This window comes from Malaclemys terrapin, chromosome 7 (genome assembly GCF_027887155.1).
Source record: "Malaclemys terrapin pileata isolate rMalTer1 chromosome 7, rMalTer1.hap1, whole genome shotgun sequence".
NCBI classification, from domain to species: Eukaryota; Metazoa; Chordata; order Testudines; family Emydidae; genus Malaclemys; species Malaclemys terrapin.
In genome coordinates, this window is record NC_071511.1 from 4,532,093 (window position 1) to 4,549,747 (window position 17,655).

The window sequence follows — 17,655 nt, forward strand, 5'->3', positions numbered from 1 at the left end:
GCAGAGAAGGTCAAGATGAGGGTAGGAACATTCATTAAAAAGAAGCAAAGCTCAAGAAGGGTGTATGAGTACTGCAGTCCTAAATGGTAACGTATGCACTGATAATTTACATCTGATTTACAGGTCTATTAGTGCAGCTATTTGTTAAAAACATCCTAGCACAGCAACTGCTGTTTCACACCATCGTTATGTTCTCTCCAAGCTACTATACCAAATACCTTCTTAAAGAAGCACACAAAGATTTCCAGAGACTTATGCTTGCTCTTGGCGCAACAGAGAATAGCTGAGTGGCTAAGTGGGTTGAATGCAGGGCTTTGATCTCTGAAGATCTTAGATTTGTCTCAGGCCAAATGCAAAATGGGTCTGGTGGCCTCCATCATGCACTGACACATATAGTTCAAAGGAAACTGTCGTATTGAAGGATGTATGAGGAAATATACACAACTCCCGCCAGCACTACTTCTGGATTTAGCCAATGCTATCAGATCCTCGTGTTACTGGGTAACAGACTTGACCATTTTTATTAACATAACTAGCTGGCCTTGTAGTATCCCATGTACTGTGGGAGTCTGCCTGAGCTCAGAAATGTCACTCCTCCCACTAATTTAATTCACTAAGGTTTAGTGCTTGATTTGCAGTGTATCGAAGAGTAGATGAAGGTATTAGCATTGCAATGCTCACCCTCCTGGCTGATAGGAAGCAGACAACATGGCTGTTGTGGGGTTGAAGAACTGGGGGATAAAAGAGGAGATGGAGGGCAAGAATGGAGAAACAACCGGGGAGTGGAAATGTTGTGATTCCACCAACCAGCCTAATAGTCATGCCTTGGGCTGACGAGAGTCCATTTAGTACGTGCCCTAAATTGGATAGGTGACTGAGGAAAGAAACTCAACAATCAAAAGCTTGAAACTCCTCTTCCCCCGAAAGAGACCGTCACAAACAAAATGTTACAACTGAAAACATAAAAAAATAAAGGACAATGGGCCTGACCCAAAGTCAAACTCCCACTGACTCGAATGAGCTTTGGGTCAGACCCTTAAAGAGGATTATAGACCAGAGTGAGATAAATAATTAAAAAGAACAAATAACTTGCAATGATTTATTATAAATTCCAAACATGTAAAGCTGTAGTGGAAGATCTTATCTAGGAGACACCCATTGGCAACACGATAGGAGATCCAAGCAATAGTTCTGAATTGATTCGAGCTTGGCATATGAATATATAACTTGGCTTAAAGCCATTGGAGCACAATGATCATGATGATGCATTTAATCTAGCCCAATTTAGCGTGTCTTTCTACTTTGAATATTAAATACAGAATTTTCAAGCTGCAAGAATGTCTCTACAAGGAACAAAATTGATCAGCAAGTGATCAAAACTGGATTGTTTTTGAAACCTTGAGTCATTAAGAACCTGGACAATTGGGATCATAAAACTTGCTGATTTCAGCCAATATTCAAGGAAGTCAAATCAGGTGGAATTCAAATATATTTTAGGAAGTTGTCTTTTTAACAAAACAAACAGTTTAATACTTTTGTTTACTTCCTGTTTGTCTAATCAAAATAGTCAGAGCTTATAAATTTGGTGACTACATGTAAATATCCAGCTTTTTGGCAAAGATACCTCTGGCTCCAAGGTGGTGTTAATGACTCAATAAACATATTCATCATGCATCAGCAGGCTTTAAAGGTGCCTTACACACACCACAATCCTTGCCAAGCATCACAACTAAATGACTGGAATTCTGAATGTCCATATCCATTAGATTTATTTGATGGAGAGACCCTGAATATTCATTGGGATACTCTATACGGAAGGCTAAAATCCCGAATTGTTAGAATGTTTCTGAAACTAGCAGAATAGGAGATGGGAAAATTCATTAAATTTTCTCTAAATTATATAAAAAATAATTTGCTTTTTTACCTCTTGGCCCATTTCCATACTGCAAAGTTTTGTTGATTGAGCTTTGGCGTCAACCATAACATTAAACATGGTGCATATTGACTGGGGGACTCGGAAATCTGTTGATCGACTGGTTTTTTGCAGCTTTACTTCAAATGCAATCCTGGTTCTATTAAAGAAAGTAGGAAAAGACCATTTCAGTTGGTGTTTAAGATACTGTAGCTAATAATATATGGAACACGATGCTTAGTGAAAGAGAAAATTTAATGCTACCATAAATGGTAGAATACAATTATTTCAAATGTGTTTTACTAAAAATGATTTTCCAATTTAAAAAGAAACACTCTGTGCTACGGATAAAGTGTGTAACAGTCTCAGAGAAACCACCTCTTTCTCATACTTGGTAAGCAGTGTGATGAGATTACAAATAGAAGTGTTAAAAGTGTACACCTATAATTTGGACTGTTTGGGCTAATTTATACCTACAGTTGAAATGCAATCAAACAGTAAACGTAAACGTGATGAATTAAAGGAAATTCTGTCTATTGGTACACAATACTAAACACAAGTATCAAAGGGGTAGTCGTGTTAGTCTGGATCTGTAAAAGCAGCAAAGAGTCCTGTGGTACCTTATAGATTAACAGACGTATAGTGTAATTTCCACTACATGCATCCGAAGAAGTGGGTATTCACCCACGAAAGCTCATGCTCCTAAACGTCTGTTAGTCTATAAGGTACAGGACTCTTTGCTGCTAATACTAAACACAGATGATACAAACCTGTTAATTGCTTAACTGGAAGGCCACTGCTGGATTATTGCAATTCTATCTTTTCACAGTGTTATTGCTTGCCTGAATCTTTCTTTGATTTTACAAATGTTCCTAGATGTTGTTTCTTTGAAAAACAAACACATACGTACCAGGATACCTTTACAAAAAGTCAGTTGTAAAATAGTGCACGTGTGTAATTACACACACACAAATTCTGTTGTCCTTGCTAAATTTTATTCAGTTAAAATTTGAGTGGGAGTTACATTTTTTATTTCAATAAGAGTTTTGTCTGACTAATGATTGCAGGATTGGTTGACAATAATTTTAAAATACTTACAGGGCCATAAGTGGCTCCAGTATTTCATATTGGGAATACTTTTAGCATAATGAGTAATGTCCCCTGATTCCTGAATTCTCTGAATGCAAAATGTTAGAGGGACTTTGTAGTTAAGGGAGTATTATATTCATTATTAGAAATACAACACAGAATCACATCATCATGGGCCTGTATCAACAAATTAATAGAGGAGCCTGGAATTAGAAACAAATAATATCAATTACACCTAATACCTCTGCCCTTTAAGGATCAGAAGGAGCTATGGAAGTGTAGGCTCATATCTATAAATGAAGCTCCTGATTGTAATCCGATCTGTATGAGCACATGGGCCGTACAGCTTGGCTTTGATAGCAGAGTCCGGGTTTTGATAGGGGAGCGCAGTTCCCCCACACTGAGGTGCAGCCACTGTTCAACAGTGCACGGCAAGAGTGAGCTGTAGGTTAGAGGAAGAAGTGAAGAAAAATACCACGTCAAGCCGGAACTGCTAGGGAAATACAGGTTGACAGAATGAGCCCAATTTACAACTGGTATAAGCAGGGAGCACAGCATCATTGGCTAACGCCAGCAGTGGATTGAGCCTGATGTAATTCCCATTACCAGACGTTAGCCAGAGCACAGGGGTTAGCACCCTGATGTTGACGCTAGGTGATGGAATCTTTAAATGAGCAGGACCATGGTTTTGTGTCTGCCTGGAAAGATGAGCACGATCAGGCCCACTTCTAAAGCATCATCATGAACAGTTCTCTAATTACAGTAAATGTATTTAAAAGGGAAACTAAAGTGTATAATGGAAGTACTCTGAGGTACAGAATACCCCAAGCTACTCCCCAACGTATAGCACTGGAAGGGCTAGTTATTTTAAAAGAAAGAGAAAAGAAATGTCATGATCATGGAGCTGGGAGGCACACTGAATGGCCAATAAAGAGCGGAGCACTGTATTGCATGGACACATGCTGGTAGGTGAGCCAAGTCAAAGCAAAAGCATGGAGAAGCAAGAGAAATCCAACCCAAGAAGAATCCTCTTTACTGCTAAAAGGACTGAGCCGCAAGCCAGCAGCTATCCTTCTTCAGGAATAATCCTACAATTTTTCTGTGGTGTAGAACCGCTAAACTCCTCTTCGTTATTTCCTTAGTCTAATATTTACAATTTACATAATGCTAACTAGAGGTTCAGACTGATGCATCTATTTTCAGTTTGCTCTTAGAGAACAGAGTCAGACAAAGGGAACAACTGAAGACACTCAGCATTTATATCAGACAATATACCGGCAGAGCAAGAAAGAGGAGCTTTTCTAATGCCACAGGTATCACAAGACCTTTAAAGAAGGCACAAAGTAATTAATGAATCTTTATGACCTATTGTGCAGTTTGCATCTGCAGTTCAATACAGAATAAGAGACTGCACTAAGTTGACAGTTAAACATGCCTTTTGGATGATCAGGAAGGAGACTTTATCAACACCCAAAGGTTTACATGTGAATGAAGATCTGTACCTCTGTGGGAACAGACCTTGCTGTGACCTAGGGGACAGTGCTGGGAAACTGATACCGGCTGTGGGCATCTCACGTCTCCCTCTCTTTTCCCCTTTCCCTTGTTTGTTTTGCAATGGTGGGGAAGGTTGACCTTGCTGGCCTTCCTGCGACGTGGCAGTGGTGCAGGGAATTGGCAGCAAGAGCAAGGGTGGCCCTTGTACATATGGATGCAAATTGCCTCTCCCCAGGCTGGCAAGTGCTAAGAGAAGCTGTTGCTGAGAGCAGGGGCCATTCTCACTCCCTCGCTGGCTGCATGCAGTGCTTCCTATTCGCCCTCCCTTGGGGTCAGGAAAAGGGACCTTTTAATGGTGTTAATATAAGGGAAGCTGGACACTGAGTTCTGGGGGATGACTGACTTCATGAGCTTGAGATTTTTCTGACTGGTCCTCGCTCACAGGCTCAGGATGAATCTGATCACAGTATCGGGGACAGGGAAAGAGTTTTTACCTGCCAGTGCACCGATAGGTTTTCTCTACCGCCTTCGCCCAGAACCTCCTGCAGCGAGATCTGGTTGGTACAGAAGAATGAAGCACTGATGCCCAAAGGCAGGTCCCACTTGGTTGCAGAAAGGGAAGTTGGCACCTTAGCCTGCAACGGCGCAGATCAGGATAAATTCCCTTGCACAATGCTACAAAGACTGGGGTGTTTGCTGTTAATGCAGGCAACTTGAAAGGGCCCTGGCCGAGCTCAGCTTGAGAAGGTAGAAGTTGCCAGAGCCCCCTGCTGCAAAATGGCTGCACAGGGTTCAAAAGAGATGTGCTGAAAATGGTGGGAGGAACAGCCAAGAACATGGAGGAGGGCCTTACTTCCATATGCTGTGGGGGAGGGGCTTGTTGTGCACAGAGGAAGGATGTTCCTCCCAGAGGCTGGGATAGTTTGGGGGCTGTAGCATGGGAAAATGCATCTCTTTGGTGTCCATGACAGGATGGCTCTCCTCAAGTTTTAACATTACCTAGCATTGCAGGGCTAATTGGCTGCCAGATAACCCGCAGTGGGAGTTACTGTATTTCAATAAAAGCTGTGAGCTTTGGCCTTTAATCCAATTATCTGTACGCTGTGTTTTATTTCACAGCAGCAAAGCCACCCTATAACCGCCATTTGTTCTGAGTTCCAATTTCTGAGCCCAAATGTCTGCACTTCGCGGATGGGGAGGTTGTGGATCCAAACGGCCAGGAATCAGAGAACATTAAAACACATGCTTGCACATGCAGTGCAGCCAGACAACGGTGGCACAGAGCCACCTGCACATACCTGCTGAGCCTTTCATCTGCCTCTACCTGTTCTTTTGCCATTTGCTTTTCTCAGGCCAGAGGATGCGAAGTTCATTTCTTTCCCCCCACCCCCATCACCTCCTTCGGAAACCAACCAACCAAACAGAAACAGTGGTGGGTAACGGGACAATAGAGCCTGGATGTTTCCTTACCAAAATGACTGCTGTTAACATATCCGTAAGAGTTCCTTTAAGGTGTACGCTGTGCTTCAGAGGCTGGGCAGGAGCATATTATATGAGGTGGCATTGGCGGTGATGACTTTTTTCAATCAAAGGCAGCTGGAAAGCCTGACTGGTTCTCTGAATGGCACAGTCTCCTTTGTCGGTCACCCATGTGGGTGCTGAGATAGCACACAGGGCTACTCCTACAGCATTCAACAATCCTGTGCCCTAATGTGTCACCCAAACCTGACCCCAGAGGAGGCGCACAATAAACAACAGCAGAGAAAGGCTGAAGTAAGGGGGGGAGTTTGTTGCCTTATTGGAAATAGGCATTGTCTAGAGCCTACATTGAAAAGATGTTGCCTTTTTGAGGTCAATAATTTGCAGAGATAAAAAGTGTGCTACCACCAAGCCTGTCTTGGATGGAAATAAATTAGGGCTTAAAAAGATAATGGCTGAAGTCAAGCTGAAAGGTAAAGTATGGCCCCCTCTTTTCCAATAAGATAGGGCAACCCCCCGGCCCCCAACAATTTCTTGTGATCTGCTACTAGAGACCCTTCCAGTTCCATTGCTCAGACGTACCTCTTAACACAAGACTCGATCATGTCACTTGCCATAAGTTTTAGACGCTGTTCTAGGTGCTTTCCAAATTCTTCCTCCGGCCAATGTAAATCCCGAATGAAGGTCTGCAGGGCATCAAGTTTCCAAAACAGATCTTCAGAGGTTCCTGATCCATTGCTGGCAGGGTAAAATGAAAACAGAAGTCATCCCCGGGACCCTGCTATGGGAAACCTGATGAGGAGACCAGTCTTGTACAAGTTGAGGGCATACAGTGGCTTAATACACAGAACAATGCTGGGTAATCTCCATCATCAGGCTTTTGAGTTTTACCATACATTTGCCTAGTCTACCTTGCTGTTATAACTCACAAATCTTTCCAGACCAGATGATAAGACAAAATTATGAATTACGCACATTAACTGGAAAAAGTGTGTATGGTAAAAATCAGCCTTAGCTAATAACCACATTGACATATGTGATTATTCAAAATTAAGGCTCAAATTTGTAGTAGAAAACCCTTGACTGACAATAACTACAGTACATGAATGTATGCAGTTATTCAAATGTAGGGTTTCATGCATTTTTTTCCTTCAAATGATATATTTTTAATTTTTTCCCCAACATTTACCAGGTAAAGGACAGTGCTAACAAGTGGTGAGCGAGGACACACCTTATCTCTTGAACAGCTGGAAAAAAATCAGGGTAAGTCAATTGAACTAAGAACACTAGACATCTCATGTGAAAGAGTTTTGGTTAGGTTGACTACTCCACATCTCACAGATCAGCCTCTTGCGAAGGCATCTACAGGACAACAGATTTCTTTTTTTTTTTTTTTAATTTCTATTTTTTTGCAATGTCTTTGGTCTGTTGCAAAAGTCTGAATTCTTTCCAAAGTGCATAGTCTTACCCACTCCTCTGCACAGATGGGACGCTTCGGGCTCGTTGTGTATAGCTACTTTGGTTCTTTTCAACTATAATTGTGTCTAAAACCTCCACTTACAGAATAAAATACAGGCCTTGATTGTGTTTTGTTGGTGCAGAAAAATTTATCTATAACCCTTTTTTCTCTCTCTCTCTCTTTTTCATGACAATTACCAAGAGATCTTCAAGAGTTTTAACCCCCTCCTCGCATACCACTAATGCTAACACAGTAATTGATAAGATGTTTAACACACCATGCATTACCACTTGTGCTGACATCGTCTATAGAAACAGATGAGGAAGGGTGTTTCTATTGTGACAGATGCCAGCTGCATTGAGTTAATGCTACAGAGGAAAATATAGCCGATGCACACATGGCTACTGCCAGGTGAAAACCATACTCCCAACATGCTAGAGGGGTCCTGTGAGGGCTTGTGCTAACAAAGGTAACAATTTAAAGAACGAATCAGCTCAGAAGTAGGAACAGATGTATCTGACACTAAGGGAGAGGTAACACTGAAACAAGTCTTTAATAATGAACTGTGAATGGGTACAAGGGAACTGGGACACTGAAAAGATAGAGAATCAGGCATTTCCTTAAACGGTATCTTTAGTCAAAAAACTATGTTGTGGAACTTCAATAGCACGGCCCCGAGAGTCAACCTAGCTACATTTGTAGTTTCTTCTGTTTGAGACCTATGCTTAGGAATCATTAAACTTTTTCTAATCTAATCCCAGTTTTGGAACTGCATGAATTTATGTTTTAAATAATTAAATACACATGAATGCAATAATTGGTATTTATTACAACAACATTATGACACCCATCTGGTTTCAGAATTTTCAAAAAAATTACTCTCCGTATTTTTTTCTTCTTTTGAGCAGCTCATTATTAGGTTTTCCTGGGAGGAAAGTAATATTCTATGTGATGTCCAAAATGAACTGTTCATTGTTAGTGCAATAGCACCAAAATTGCTTTGATCACATAGACATTTGCAAAATGCCTTTCACACTTAAGCGTTAGTTTTATTAAAGATGACTGTCAACTTTACTGTCATGTCTTGATTCTTATCTTTTCAAGAACAAGATCACAGAGCATGCACAGAGAAAAAAGTAATACAAACTTTCAAGTATTATTTACAGATACTGCCTAATCTAGCCTTTAATACAGCCAACTTAGCATGAATATGAGTTGTATTTCTTTGAAACGTAAATTACTCTAATATTTCAATTTTTTAAAAATAAAAGGTCATTGGCTTTGCCTCCAGTTCATTAGTAATAGTATAGAGCATATTCAGTAGAATCCAGGTGTAGATGTAAATTACGTGTAGTTTCCTGTACCTGGACCATTGCCTGCCTCTGCCACCCTTCCTGCCAAATAAAAAGTCGATGTTTATTGTTACTGTGAGACTTTTCGTCTTTGGGTAAAGTGACAATTTATTCTTAAATACAAATTGTTAAACAAACAAATAAGTATGTCAACCTATCAGCAGCTCTGGTATAAGAAAAAGATCAAAGCATGATATACAGGGGAGTCGCATCTTACGCGGGGGTTAGGTTCTGAAGTCAGCACGTAAGGTGAACATCGCGTATAGTCAAACGCTCATTGAGTGGAATGGCGGGCGGAATCACCCGCACTACAGGTACAGTATTTAAATTGTTATTTTTCTCTTTTTTGTTTTGTTTTGCCGAGCACGTATAGTTAAAATCGCGTAAGTTAAATGCGCCTGTGATGTGACTCCACTGTAGATTTGTCAGACTTTGTTTGTTTTCAGGTTTAATTTCGACTGCTCTGAGTATTGGTTTACCAGGCTGTGTAGAGCATGCAGCTCCGGGAAGCGAACTTAGCAGCGATTTTAACACTGCCTCCCTTTCCCTCTTCGGGAAAGCACATACCTAGAGGGATGGGGGGATGGTACTTGGGTGGCTAGACTGAGTCACCGGCCTGCACTGCAGAAACACGGCTATATGTAGGTACTAGCTCGAGCAGAGCTAGCATGTGTACGTCTACCCGAGCTGGGAATTACATTTCCCAGCTGCTGTGCAGATGTACCCTGACGTGCTGCTGCTTGGCAAGTTATTCTGGGGATCCTAACCCTTAGCAACACAAAAAGCTTTGCTGAAAGCACATGTGTAGCCTTACTGACCTCCATGGTACTCATGTGCTTAAAGGAAAACATGTGATTGAGGCCATGATTCAGAGAAGCATGTAAGCATGTGCTTAAAATTAACCTTCCTGCAGTGGGCTCCTTTCATGAATTGGGACCTTGGTGCTTTGCTGGCCTGGCCTGGCATGGCCTGGCATTTTTCCCCTTTCAGCTTTTAAGAGGGAAGAAAGGATGGGGAATGGATGGTCACAGAAGGAGTGAGGGAGTAGGGAGAGAATACAAGTAGCATTTATTAAAACAAAGTGGCCATCTGGGGTGGTGCTGGCGACTTTGAACTTTCCTCAGGAGGAAGGTGGTTTATGAGGAGCAGGAGAGCGGTTGGGAGGTGGGAGTTCGTGAGAAGTGAGGTACATATTAGCGTAGCAGGTGAGTGTGGATTTCTGAGTCAAAGCACCAGGGTGTGCACACTGCATGGCGGTCAAAAAACAACAGGACATGGGCAGCTCAGAAACTGTCCAATATCCCTGTGCTTCGACTGGCTGAGATAATCCTTCTGCCATGTAACACTAAGTAAAGTTCAGCAATTTGAAGTGAGAACTTAGAAAGTCTCAATTTTTATGCTAGCAAATGTTATGGGAATGACGGCCCAACAGGCAGTGACAGCTTTGTTTATCCCTTTGGGTATCAATCTCTGGCACCACTCAATGGCTGTGACTGTTAAGGGGGACCCACCCTAATTACAGAAGTCACATGACCTACACTGAAAAACATGCATCTATCACGCCTCTTCATTCAGTATGTGTCCTACATCATAGGACAGTCACAAGGTTAACAATCTTGTGTTAGGCACAGGAACGCAAAGCACTGGTTAACAGATTTATTTGGGCATAAGCTTTTCGTGAGTAAAAATCTCACTTCTTCGGATGCATGCATAGCATGAAGAAGTGAGGTTTTTACTCACGAAAGCTTATGCCCAAATAAATCTGTTAGTCTTTAAGGTGCCACCAGACTCCTTGTTGTTTTTGTAGATACAGACTAACACGGCTACCCCCTGATACAAAGCACTGGTTATTACATACTAGTGACTTGGGCCCTGTTTGATTTCGTACGTTTGATTCAAGACATTCGGAATGATTTTTAAGTATTGAGGTTGGAGGTTCTAGAATTCAATTACCATTTGGGCTCCCCATGTCATGCATAAGAATCCTTATAGATGTCTCCCCCCTTTGTTTGAAATATTGTACAAGAATTCCAGGCAATAAGGAACTTGCAGAAAAATAAAAACTCACTTTTAGATCTACATCTGGTCCATGGAAATTAGTCAACTTGCACTGCAGTTGGTTCGTCCTATCTTTTGAGACATGTCAGCTCATATTTTAAGTACTGTAGTTTATACTCCAACAGGACTACAGCCCACTGTCAACAATTATTTTGTGAAGTGAGACACTTGCTTGAGCTTCCAGCGGGCGTAAGACAAAGTCTCAATATTTATGAAAACTTCTAATGTACATGCCAGAAATACATAAGGGTTGCCTCATTTAGTAAAATATCTAATTATCTATCTCTGTCACTCTTTTAAAGTTATATATAATGCACAGAAACAAACAACACATATCCATGCCAAGATTACTTTAAATTTAAATGAGATCTAATGTGAACTCAATACACACTCAGAATCATATATAGCAGCCATCCATGACGGTGCAGAAAAGCTAGGCATTTGTGGGATGCCTAGTGGGATGTTAACTGGTAGATTTGGTACTTTAGGGAGATTCACATTTGGTAGATTCACATTGGGCAGATTACTTGTTAAACTCCTGTGGAAGAAACAGACAGAAAGAAAAATACCATAACAGTGACAATGCAGATGTAGCAGAAGCACGTGACACTCATAAACAAATCTGCAAAGTTCACAGCAAGACAACAGTCAAAAAACTAAAGCAAAACATTTCAGAAAGAAGCATGAATATGGGAGGCTTAAGTGTGGTTATTTTTTTAGTCTGCGATAAAAAGCAAGTTACCTCAAAAAATTAACAAAAGAAGAAAAATCACGAAGCTGCAAATTAACAAACTACTCAAACACCCACACAAAATAACTTAATTTACACGTCCTGATACAATTTCAGAGCACAGAAAGTAGCTTTTAATTTAAAAAATATACCACGAGCAAGCAAATCTGAATTCTTATATCAACATTTAGATTGGATGGATATATGAAACAGCTACACTGAAAGACCTGTCAGGAATTTTAAAGGTTTTGTCTTGGAATCAGGGTTCAAAGTAGTAAACACTGAGGGTGAAATCCTGGCTCCACTGAAATCAATGGGAGTTTTGCCACTGAACTCAATGGAGCCAGGCTTTTTATCCTTAACGAAAACTCCCCATTTGCCCTGCTCTCTCCAAACATTACAGATTTGTTTTCATCTGGAGCACATGAATGCTGTTCCACCAACCAGAAGAGAAAGATTCCAATCTTGCAACTGTATCCATGCATGCTGACCCTTGTGGGGCACCGCAGGTGCAAGAATCTCCCTGCGTGTCTCTGTTTGCTAGATCATGGCCTAATGATCAGGGAGGAGGAACACTTTATAATGTGCGCTGACATCTAGGTGTATGTTTTCAGTGTGGTATGCAGAGAATTATGAACAGATCCTGATTTCTTAGCATGAGATTTGTGTGTGAATGTTTCCCACTTGGAAATGGGGCCATGGGATGTACTCAATGGTTAATTTCTGAAGGATGTATAGCTGGGCATTATGAATTTAATAGCATTCTCAAGATGCACAATTATTACATGAAAGAGAACTTTTAAAAAATGATTTTGTCTATCAAATACAAGGTGGTTTAATGTAATCTGCTTTCCAGAAACAACGTACAGTAAAATGACGCTGCATGCCCAGGGTTTCCAAAACATCCAGAAACATTTTAATGTCCCTACATTGGTAAAATAGCTATAACCATATTTTAAAAGCATCTCATCATAACAATATTTTACATGAACATGGGGTTTTGGTATCTGGAAGATGCAGAATTTGGGAAGTTTATTTCTTGCTCTATCTGATCAACAAGACATAAGTCATTTTCAGAAAACTCTCTCTTTTTGCCTTTATATAGCATATTATGGCATAAACCAAGAACATTCTTTACAGCCTCATTTCAAAGGCAAATCCAGAAGTCCCAGCTCAGTTTTTATTGTGTCTTTATTCCCACTGGGAGTTTGAGTAAGGAGACAGTAAAACCTGAGTCAGGACACCAGATTTAATGCTTAATTCTGTAGCAATGCAGTCAGAGGAAGCTTTGCCAGTGACTGGAATTCATGCAGTTTCAGGCACTTAGCCTCTAAAGTTTATGAGATGTTTTAAAAATGAATCCAGCCTTAATCGTCTGGCTCAGCAATATGAACACATAGGATGGTCATTCCGGAACTCTGCTTTGGAAGGTCTCTTCCACTCCCTATACAGCTATCGTCTAGACGGCTTTAACGGCCATCCTGCAAAACTGTATAATTTCATGTTCTCCTCTTCCAATGGAGCAATTAAATTCTATTAGCAATTTTCTATAGGTGTAAATACATTTTTGAGCTGCATTTCTTATGGTCAATCTTATTATATCAGAAAACAAAGATACACATAATTGCATCAGCAATACTGGATATAAAATTGCTAATGCAATAACACGTTTAAACGGTATCATTACAAGAATCAGCCAGTAACTGCATTTCAAGGCATTAGTTACACAGCCAAGAGGCAGAATGTCTTGGATTTTCATTCTTAACTTTTGAACAAAGTTCCACCTCCAAGGAAAAATACAGTCTAATGTCATTTTGGGGTGAAAAAGATGCTTTCTGATTTATTTATGTTTCTGGTAAATTTGACTTCACACTATCTGCTTGTTCTCCTTATGAATGAAGAAACATACATAGGAGACTTCTCATGCAACAAAACCATCCAGTTTCCATTCAGATGTGTATATGCCTCTTAAAGTGAATATGATTTTCAAATGATACACCTATTTCATAACGACTGAGAAATTGTTAGATCTTTAGGAATGGTATGTCCGTGTAGTTAATATTGATATTGAATAAATCAAAAATAGCAAGGGATGGATAACATATAAATGTATAAGGAAGAGCAACTGAAAGAGATTAGCCAAATGGTGAACACATAAATCAAAAAAACCCTTTGTTTTTAATACTAAAAATTCAAGAAGATACTTAGTGTCATATTCATTAAAACATTGTATTATTAAAATGATTTTCCACAGAAAATACTATACGGTATTCGCATTTAAACATATTTCTTTTACACAACACATTATTTTGCTGATGCGTTGTGGCCCTTGCAAGGATAAGTTACAACTTTTAACAGCAAAATAATGTAGTGTATGTAGTGTAATGTTAACACACAGGGCCTGATTTTGAAAAAAGCCTTCTCCTTTGCATTCACAATGTTGCAGGTGCAACTGATCTAATTTACACAGCTAATGAACTGATTTGCACCTGCAATCAGGTAGCTAGATCCGTAAATGACATCAATATCATCCATAAATGTTTGTGTCTGCATTTATTCAGGCCATAAAATTACGGGTACAAAATGGGAAGCTGCTTCAAAAAATCAGCCCATATCTATTTTAATACAAGATGTTAAATTTGGCCCCAATCCAGCAGTCTGATGGAGGTGACACTCAGCTCATTAGTGGCAGAGGGTTGGTTGGTCTACGAGGATTCAGTTTCAGAACTGGGGCCTAATGTATGTGATAAGGGAAGTTCTGGCAGATTGCACAGCTCATTTTGCACTGTTCTTCTATTTATTCCCAATTTTTTCTATTTTCTACATTTCTACAATTCAGACCCCCATTGTCTAGCTATAAAAACCGCATCACAGCCACACTATCAATGACTAATGGCATCATGGTAATGTACCCTATGAAAATAAATTAAAAAGTTCACTTTCTCTGTTGTAGTATTGACCACAGAAAACCAGTAAAAATGCATAAGAAACTACATAATAAATGCTATACTATGCAATTGATATAACAGAGTGGCCAGAAAACCGTGGAGTTTTTATTGAGTTAGCCCACCTAGGTACAGAACATGTCCATAAATTAGAGACTTGTTGGTGCTTAAACGTTCAGTTCCCACAGGTACCCTGAAATCACTTACTGATCAGCTATTCCTCTGATTCCTCTAGAAATTCTATTTGATTACTGTAAATGCTGAACTAATCCAAGTGGTAGTCTTTCTACAAAGGCTTCAGTACTAGGGGCATATCAGTGACGTTAGTAGCAAAATCTGTGCTCTGTCTGTGGCTTGATGTCTGGTTTGGTAACCGTAAATAATATACGCCTACAAGAACTTTTTCTTGGCAGGCCATTTTTTCCCAGGACATCTCTCTAGCACAGGGATAGGCAACCTATGGCACGTGTGCCAAAGGCGGCACACGAGCTTTCAGTGGCACCCACACTGCCTGAGTCCTGGCCATCAGTCCAGGGGGCTCTGCATTTTAATTTAATTTTAAATGAAGTAAATAAAAACCTTATTTACTTTACATACAACAATAGTTTAGTTATATATTATAGACTTATAGAAAGAGACCTTCTAAAAACATTAAAATGTCTGACTGGCACACGAAACCTTAAATTAGAGTGAATAAATGAAGACCGTGGCACTCCACTTCTGAAAGGTTGCCAACCCCTGCTCTAGCAGGACAACCTCACTTGTTCTGTCTGACTTGCTGATATACTCATGCTGTTTAATTGGTCACATGTTATATTAATAAATTAAGGATACGTTTATAAAGGGTTAACAAATGATTAACAAATGTTAACATCATTAGCAGTATGTGTTTTGGATGGTTATAGGTACAGGAGTATAAAGCGTTGTAGATAGTTATAAGTCATGGGTATCATAACAATACCTATCTCTTGTATAGTGCATCTTCCCTCAGTAGATCACAGAGCATTAACAAAGTGGGTCAGTACCATTATTCCCAATTTACAGGTAGGGAAACTGAGGCACAAAGCAGGGAACTGCTTGTCCACGTTCACCCACGGGCCAATGGCAGAGCTAGGAACAGAAACCATATCTCCTGAGTCATAGATTCCAGTGCTCCACCCACTAGCCCACCCTTTAAGGTTATTAGCCCCATTTTACAGATGGGGAACAGAAGCACAGAGAGATTAAGTTATAAGAAACCTGTTGGACTCTAGAACAATCCATAATGATTGATGGACCATTTATTAAAACATCTTATTTTCCTTTTATAACCTGCTTACCAATGAATCCTTAATAAAGCGTGGCCATTTGGTTGGGTTTTCAGTATGCAAATTCAACTTGCAAATTGAAAAGAAGCGCTGAGACTGACCGTCTTGTACTAAAATCCAGTGACTTCTACAATGTTACAGAAGATACTTTTCTGGGCGTTCGGGTGTCCCAGAAGAGATTTGTACAATTTTCTACCAAACCAACTCAAAAGGCCAGCAGTGGTCATTACCTGACGGTCTGCTCAAGAGGGCCTCAGCTGCTAAGTGCTCTGCAAACAGTATACATTTAGGTGTCTGGTGGTTGCTATGTATTTCAGAGCTCACTGAGAAGCTAGTGGGAAAAAAGCTAAGGGCATGAAGCTGCCTCTCACCTGACTTTATATACTAAACCAATCTGGAAACAGATCTAACTGACACTCTCTGTGAAAAGGTTTGCTGTTTCACCTGGTTTCATTTTCTCTTCATAGTTTTGCACAGACATACCAGCTGTGCAAAGTGTTACAGGGCAGGTAACCCATGCTCATAAGTTCTATAGCTACTCAGAGTTGTGCAAAAGAGTCAGATTACACAGTCCGCATGAGAAAATTATGTGGACATTTTTTCTTCAGTGTTTTCAATATTTAATGGCATCTATCTTACTGTTTATATGATTCTATACCCAGCTAGTCGTAGCATAAGGTGAACAGTATCCAGCAATGAAAATATAAAGATGACATGCTTGTCTACTGCCATCTGGTCAGGTTATATAGGAACATATACTTCAGCCTTGATTGCAAGCATGAGCATAGAGAAGCCTTTTAAAAAGACTATGCTGTGGAATAATTTCCTGGCTGTCACGAGGTAATGGGATTTCACTCGCACAATTTGATGTAAAGATCTAAAGCAGGATAGCAGTAGACATGAATTCTGCTTCACCTCTTCAGGCCAAGTTGAAAGCATTTCTTCAAAGCTGAGTAAAGCTGGGCAGAATTTTCCAAGGGCAAAGATGTTTTATGTTTTTAGCAGTATCATTTCCATTGTTGCTGCTACGTTACTATGCAATAGTGTAACAGGAGAAGGTCAAGTTAGTGTCTTTTGCACTATTGCAGTATTAGAATGCTATTTCTTTCAGTCTTTCTTGTGCATGTAAAAACAGGCAAATATCAGTGTGTAAACAATATCGTGCACTCATCTGGGAAATACGAAGTGGTGGTTACGAATTGTCACCTCCGTAGAGCGGCAAAATAGGACAAATAGCCCAAAGAAATCAACTGTCTGAGAGTGTGACTGGGTAGCTGAAAGAGGAGGTATGTGGTGGAGTTGGGGAGAGTAAGTAAAATACATCTGTTACGTTGAGTCTGCTTGCAGGTTTATTGTGGAGTCATAGAGTCCAAGGCCAGAAGGGACCATTGTGATTATCTAGTCTGACCTCCTGTATAACACAGGCCAGAGAACTTCCCCAAAATAATTCCTAGAGCAGATCTTCTAGGAAAACATCCAGTCTGGTAAAGAATAGCACACTGCCTGCCCATGAGACAGCGAAAGAAGATTCCTTAACATCTAGTTCTGAACCATGCCTCAAACGATCATCAATAAGATCGGAATATGATTCCCTATTTTCCTTCACGCAGTGCATATTGTTCTCTATGTTTTGCACAGATATGTTCACTGGCTTTATGTCAAATCCCAATGAGTTATCTTTAACAACTCTCTCTCTCCGGTAAACTAAGAATGAAATATCTGCTAGTGAAAAAAAATATTAAAATGCATGTTTTCACTAAAGGAACATAAGCTTTCCATGAACAGAATACGTACTCCGTGTCAAAACACTTTTAAGCATCCCAGTCCACT

The 17,655-nt window shown here is 40.1% G+C and overlaps 1 protein-coding gene across 9 annotated transcripts in view; it reads right to left on the minus strand.

Annotated features, from left to right (window-relative positions):
- The window catches only part of CADPS (calcium dependent secretion activator), a 357,481-nt gene that overhangs the window by 54,518 nt on the left and 285,308 nt on the right, over positions 1–17,655 (minus strand). For 5 of the 9 annotated variants that reach the window (XM_054035467.1, XM_054035471.1, XM_054035470.1 and 2 more), the window contains 3 exons: positions 11,235–11,381; positions 6,557–6,712; positions 1,925–2,072 (listed from right to left, as the gene is read on the minus strand). In XM_054035467.1, the coding sequence (XP_053891442.1) occupies positions 1,925–2,072; positions 6,557–6,712; positions 11,235–11,381 (451 nt within the window). The remainder of the gene's footprint in view (positions 1–1,924; positions 2,073–6,556; positions 6,713–11,234; positions 11,382–17,655) is intronic. The other 4 variants (XM_054035472.1, XM_054035476.1, XM_054035475.1 and 1 more) reach the window with 1 other exon arrangement.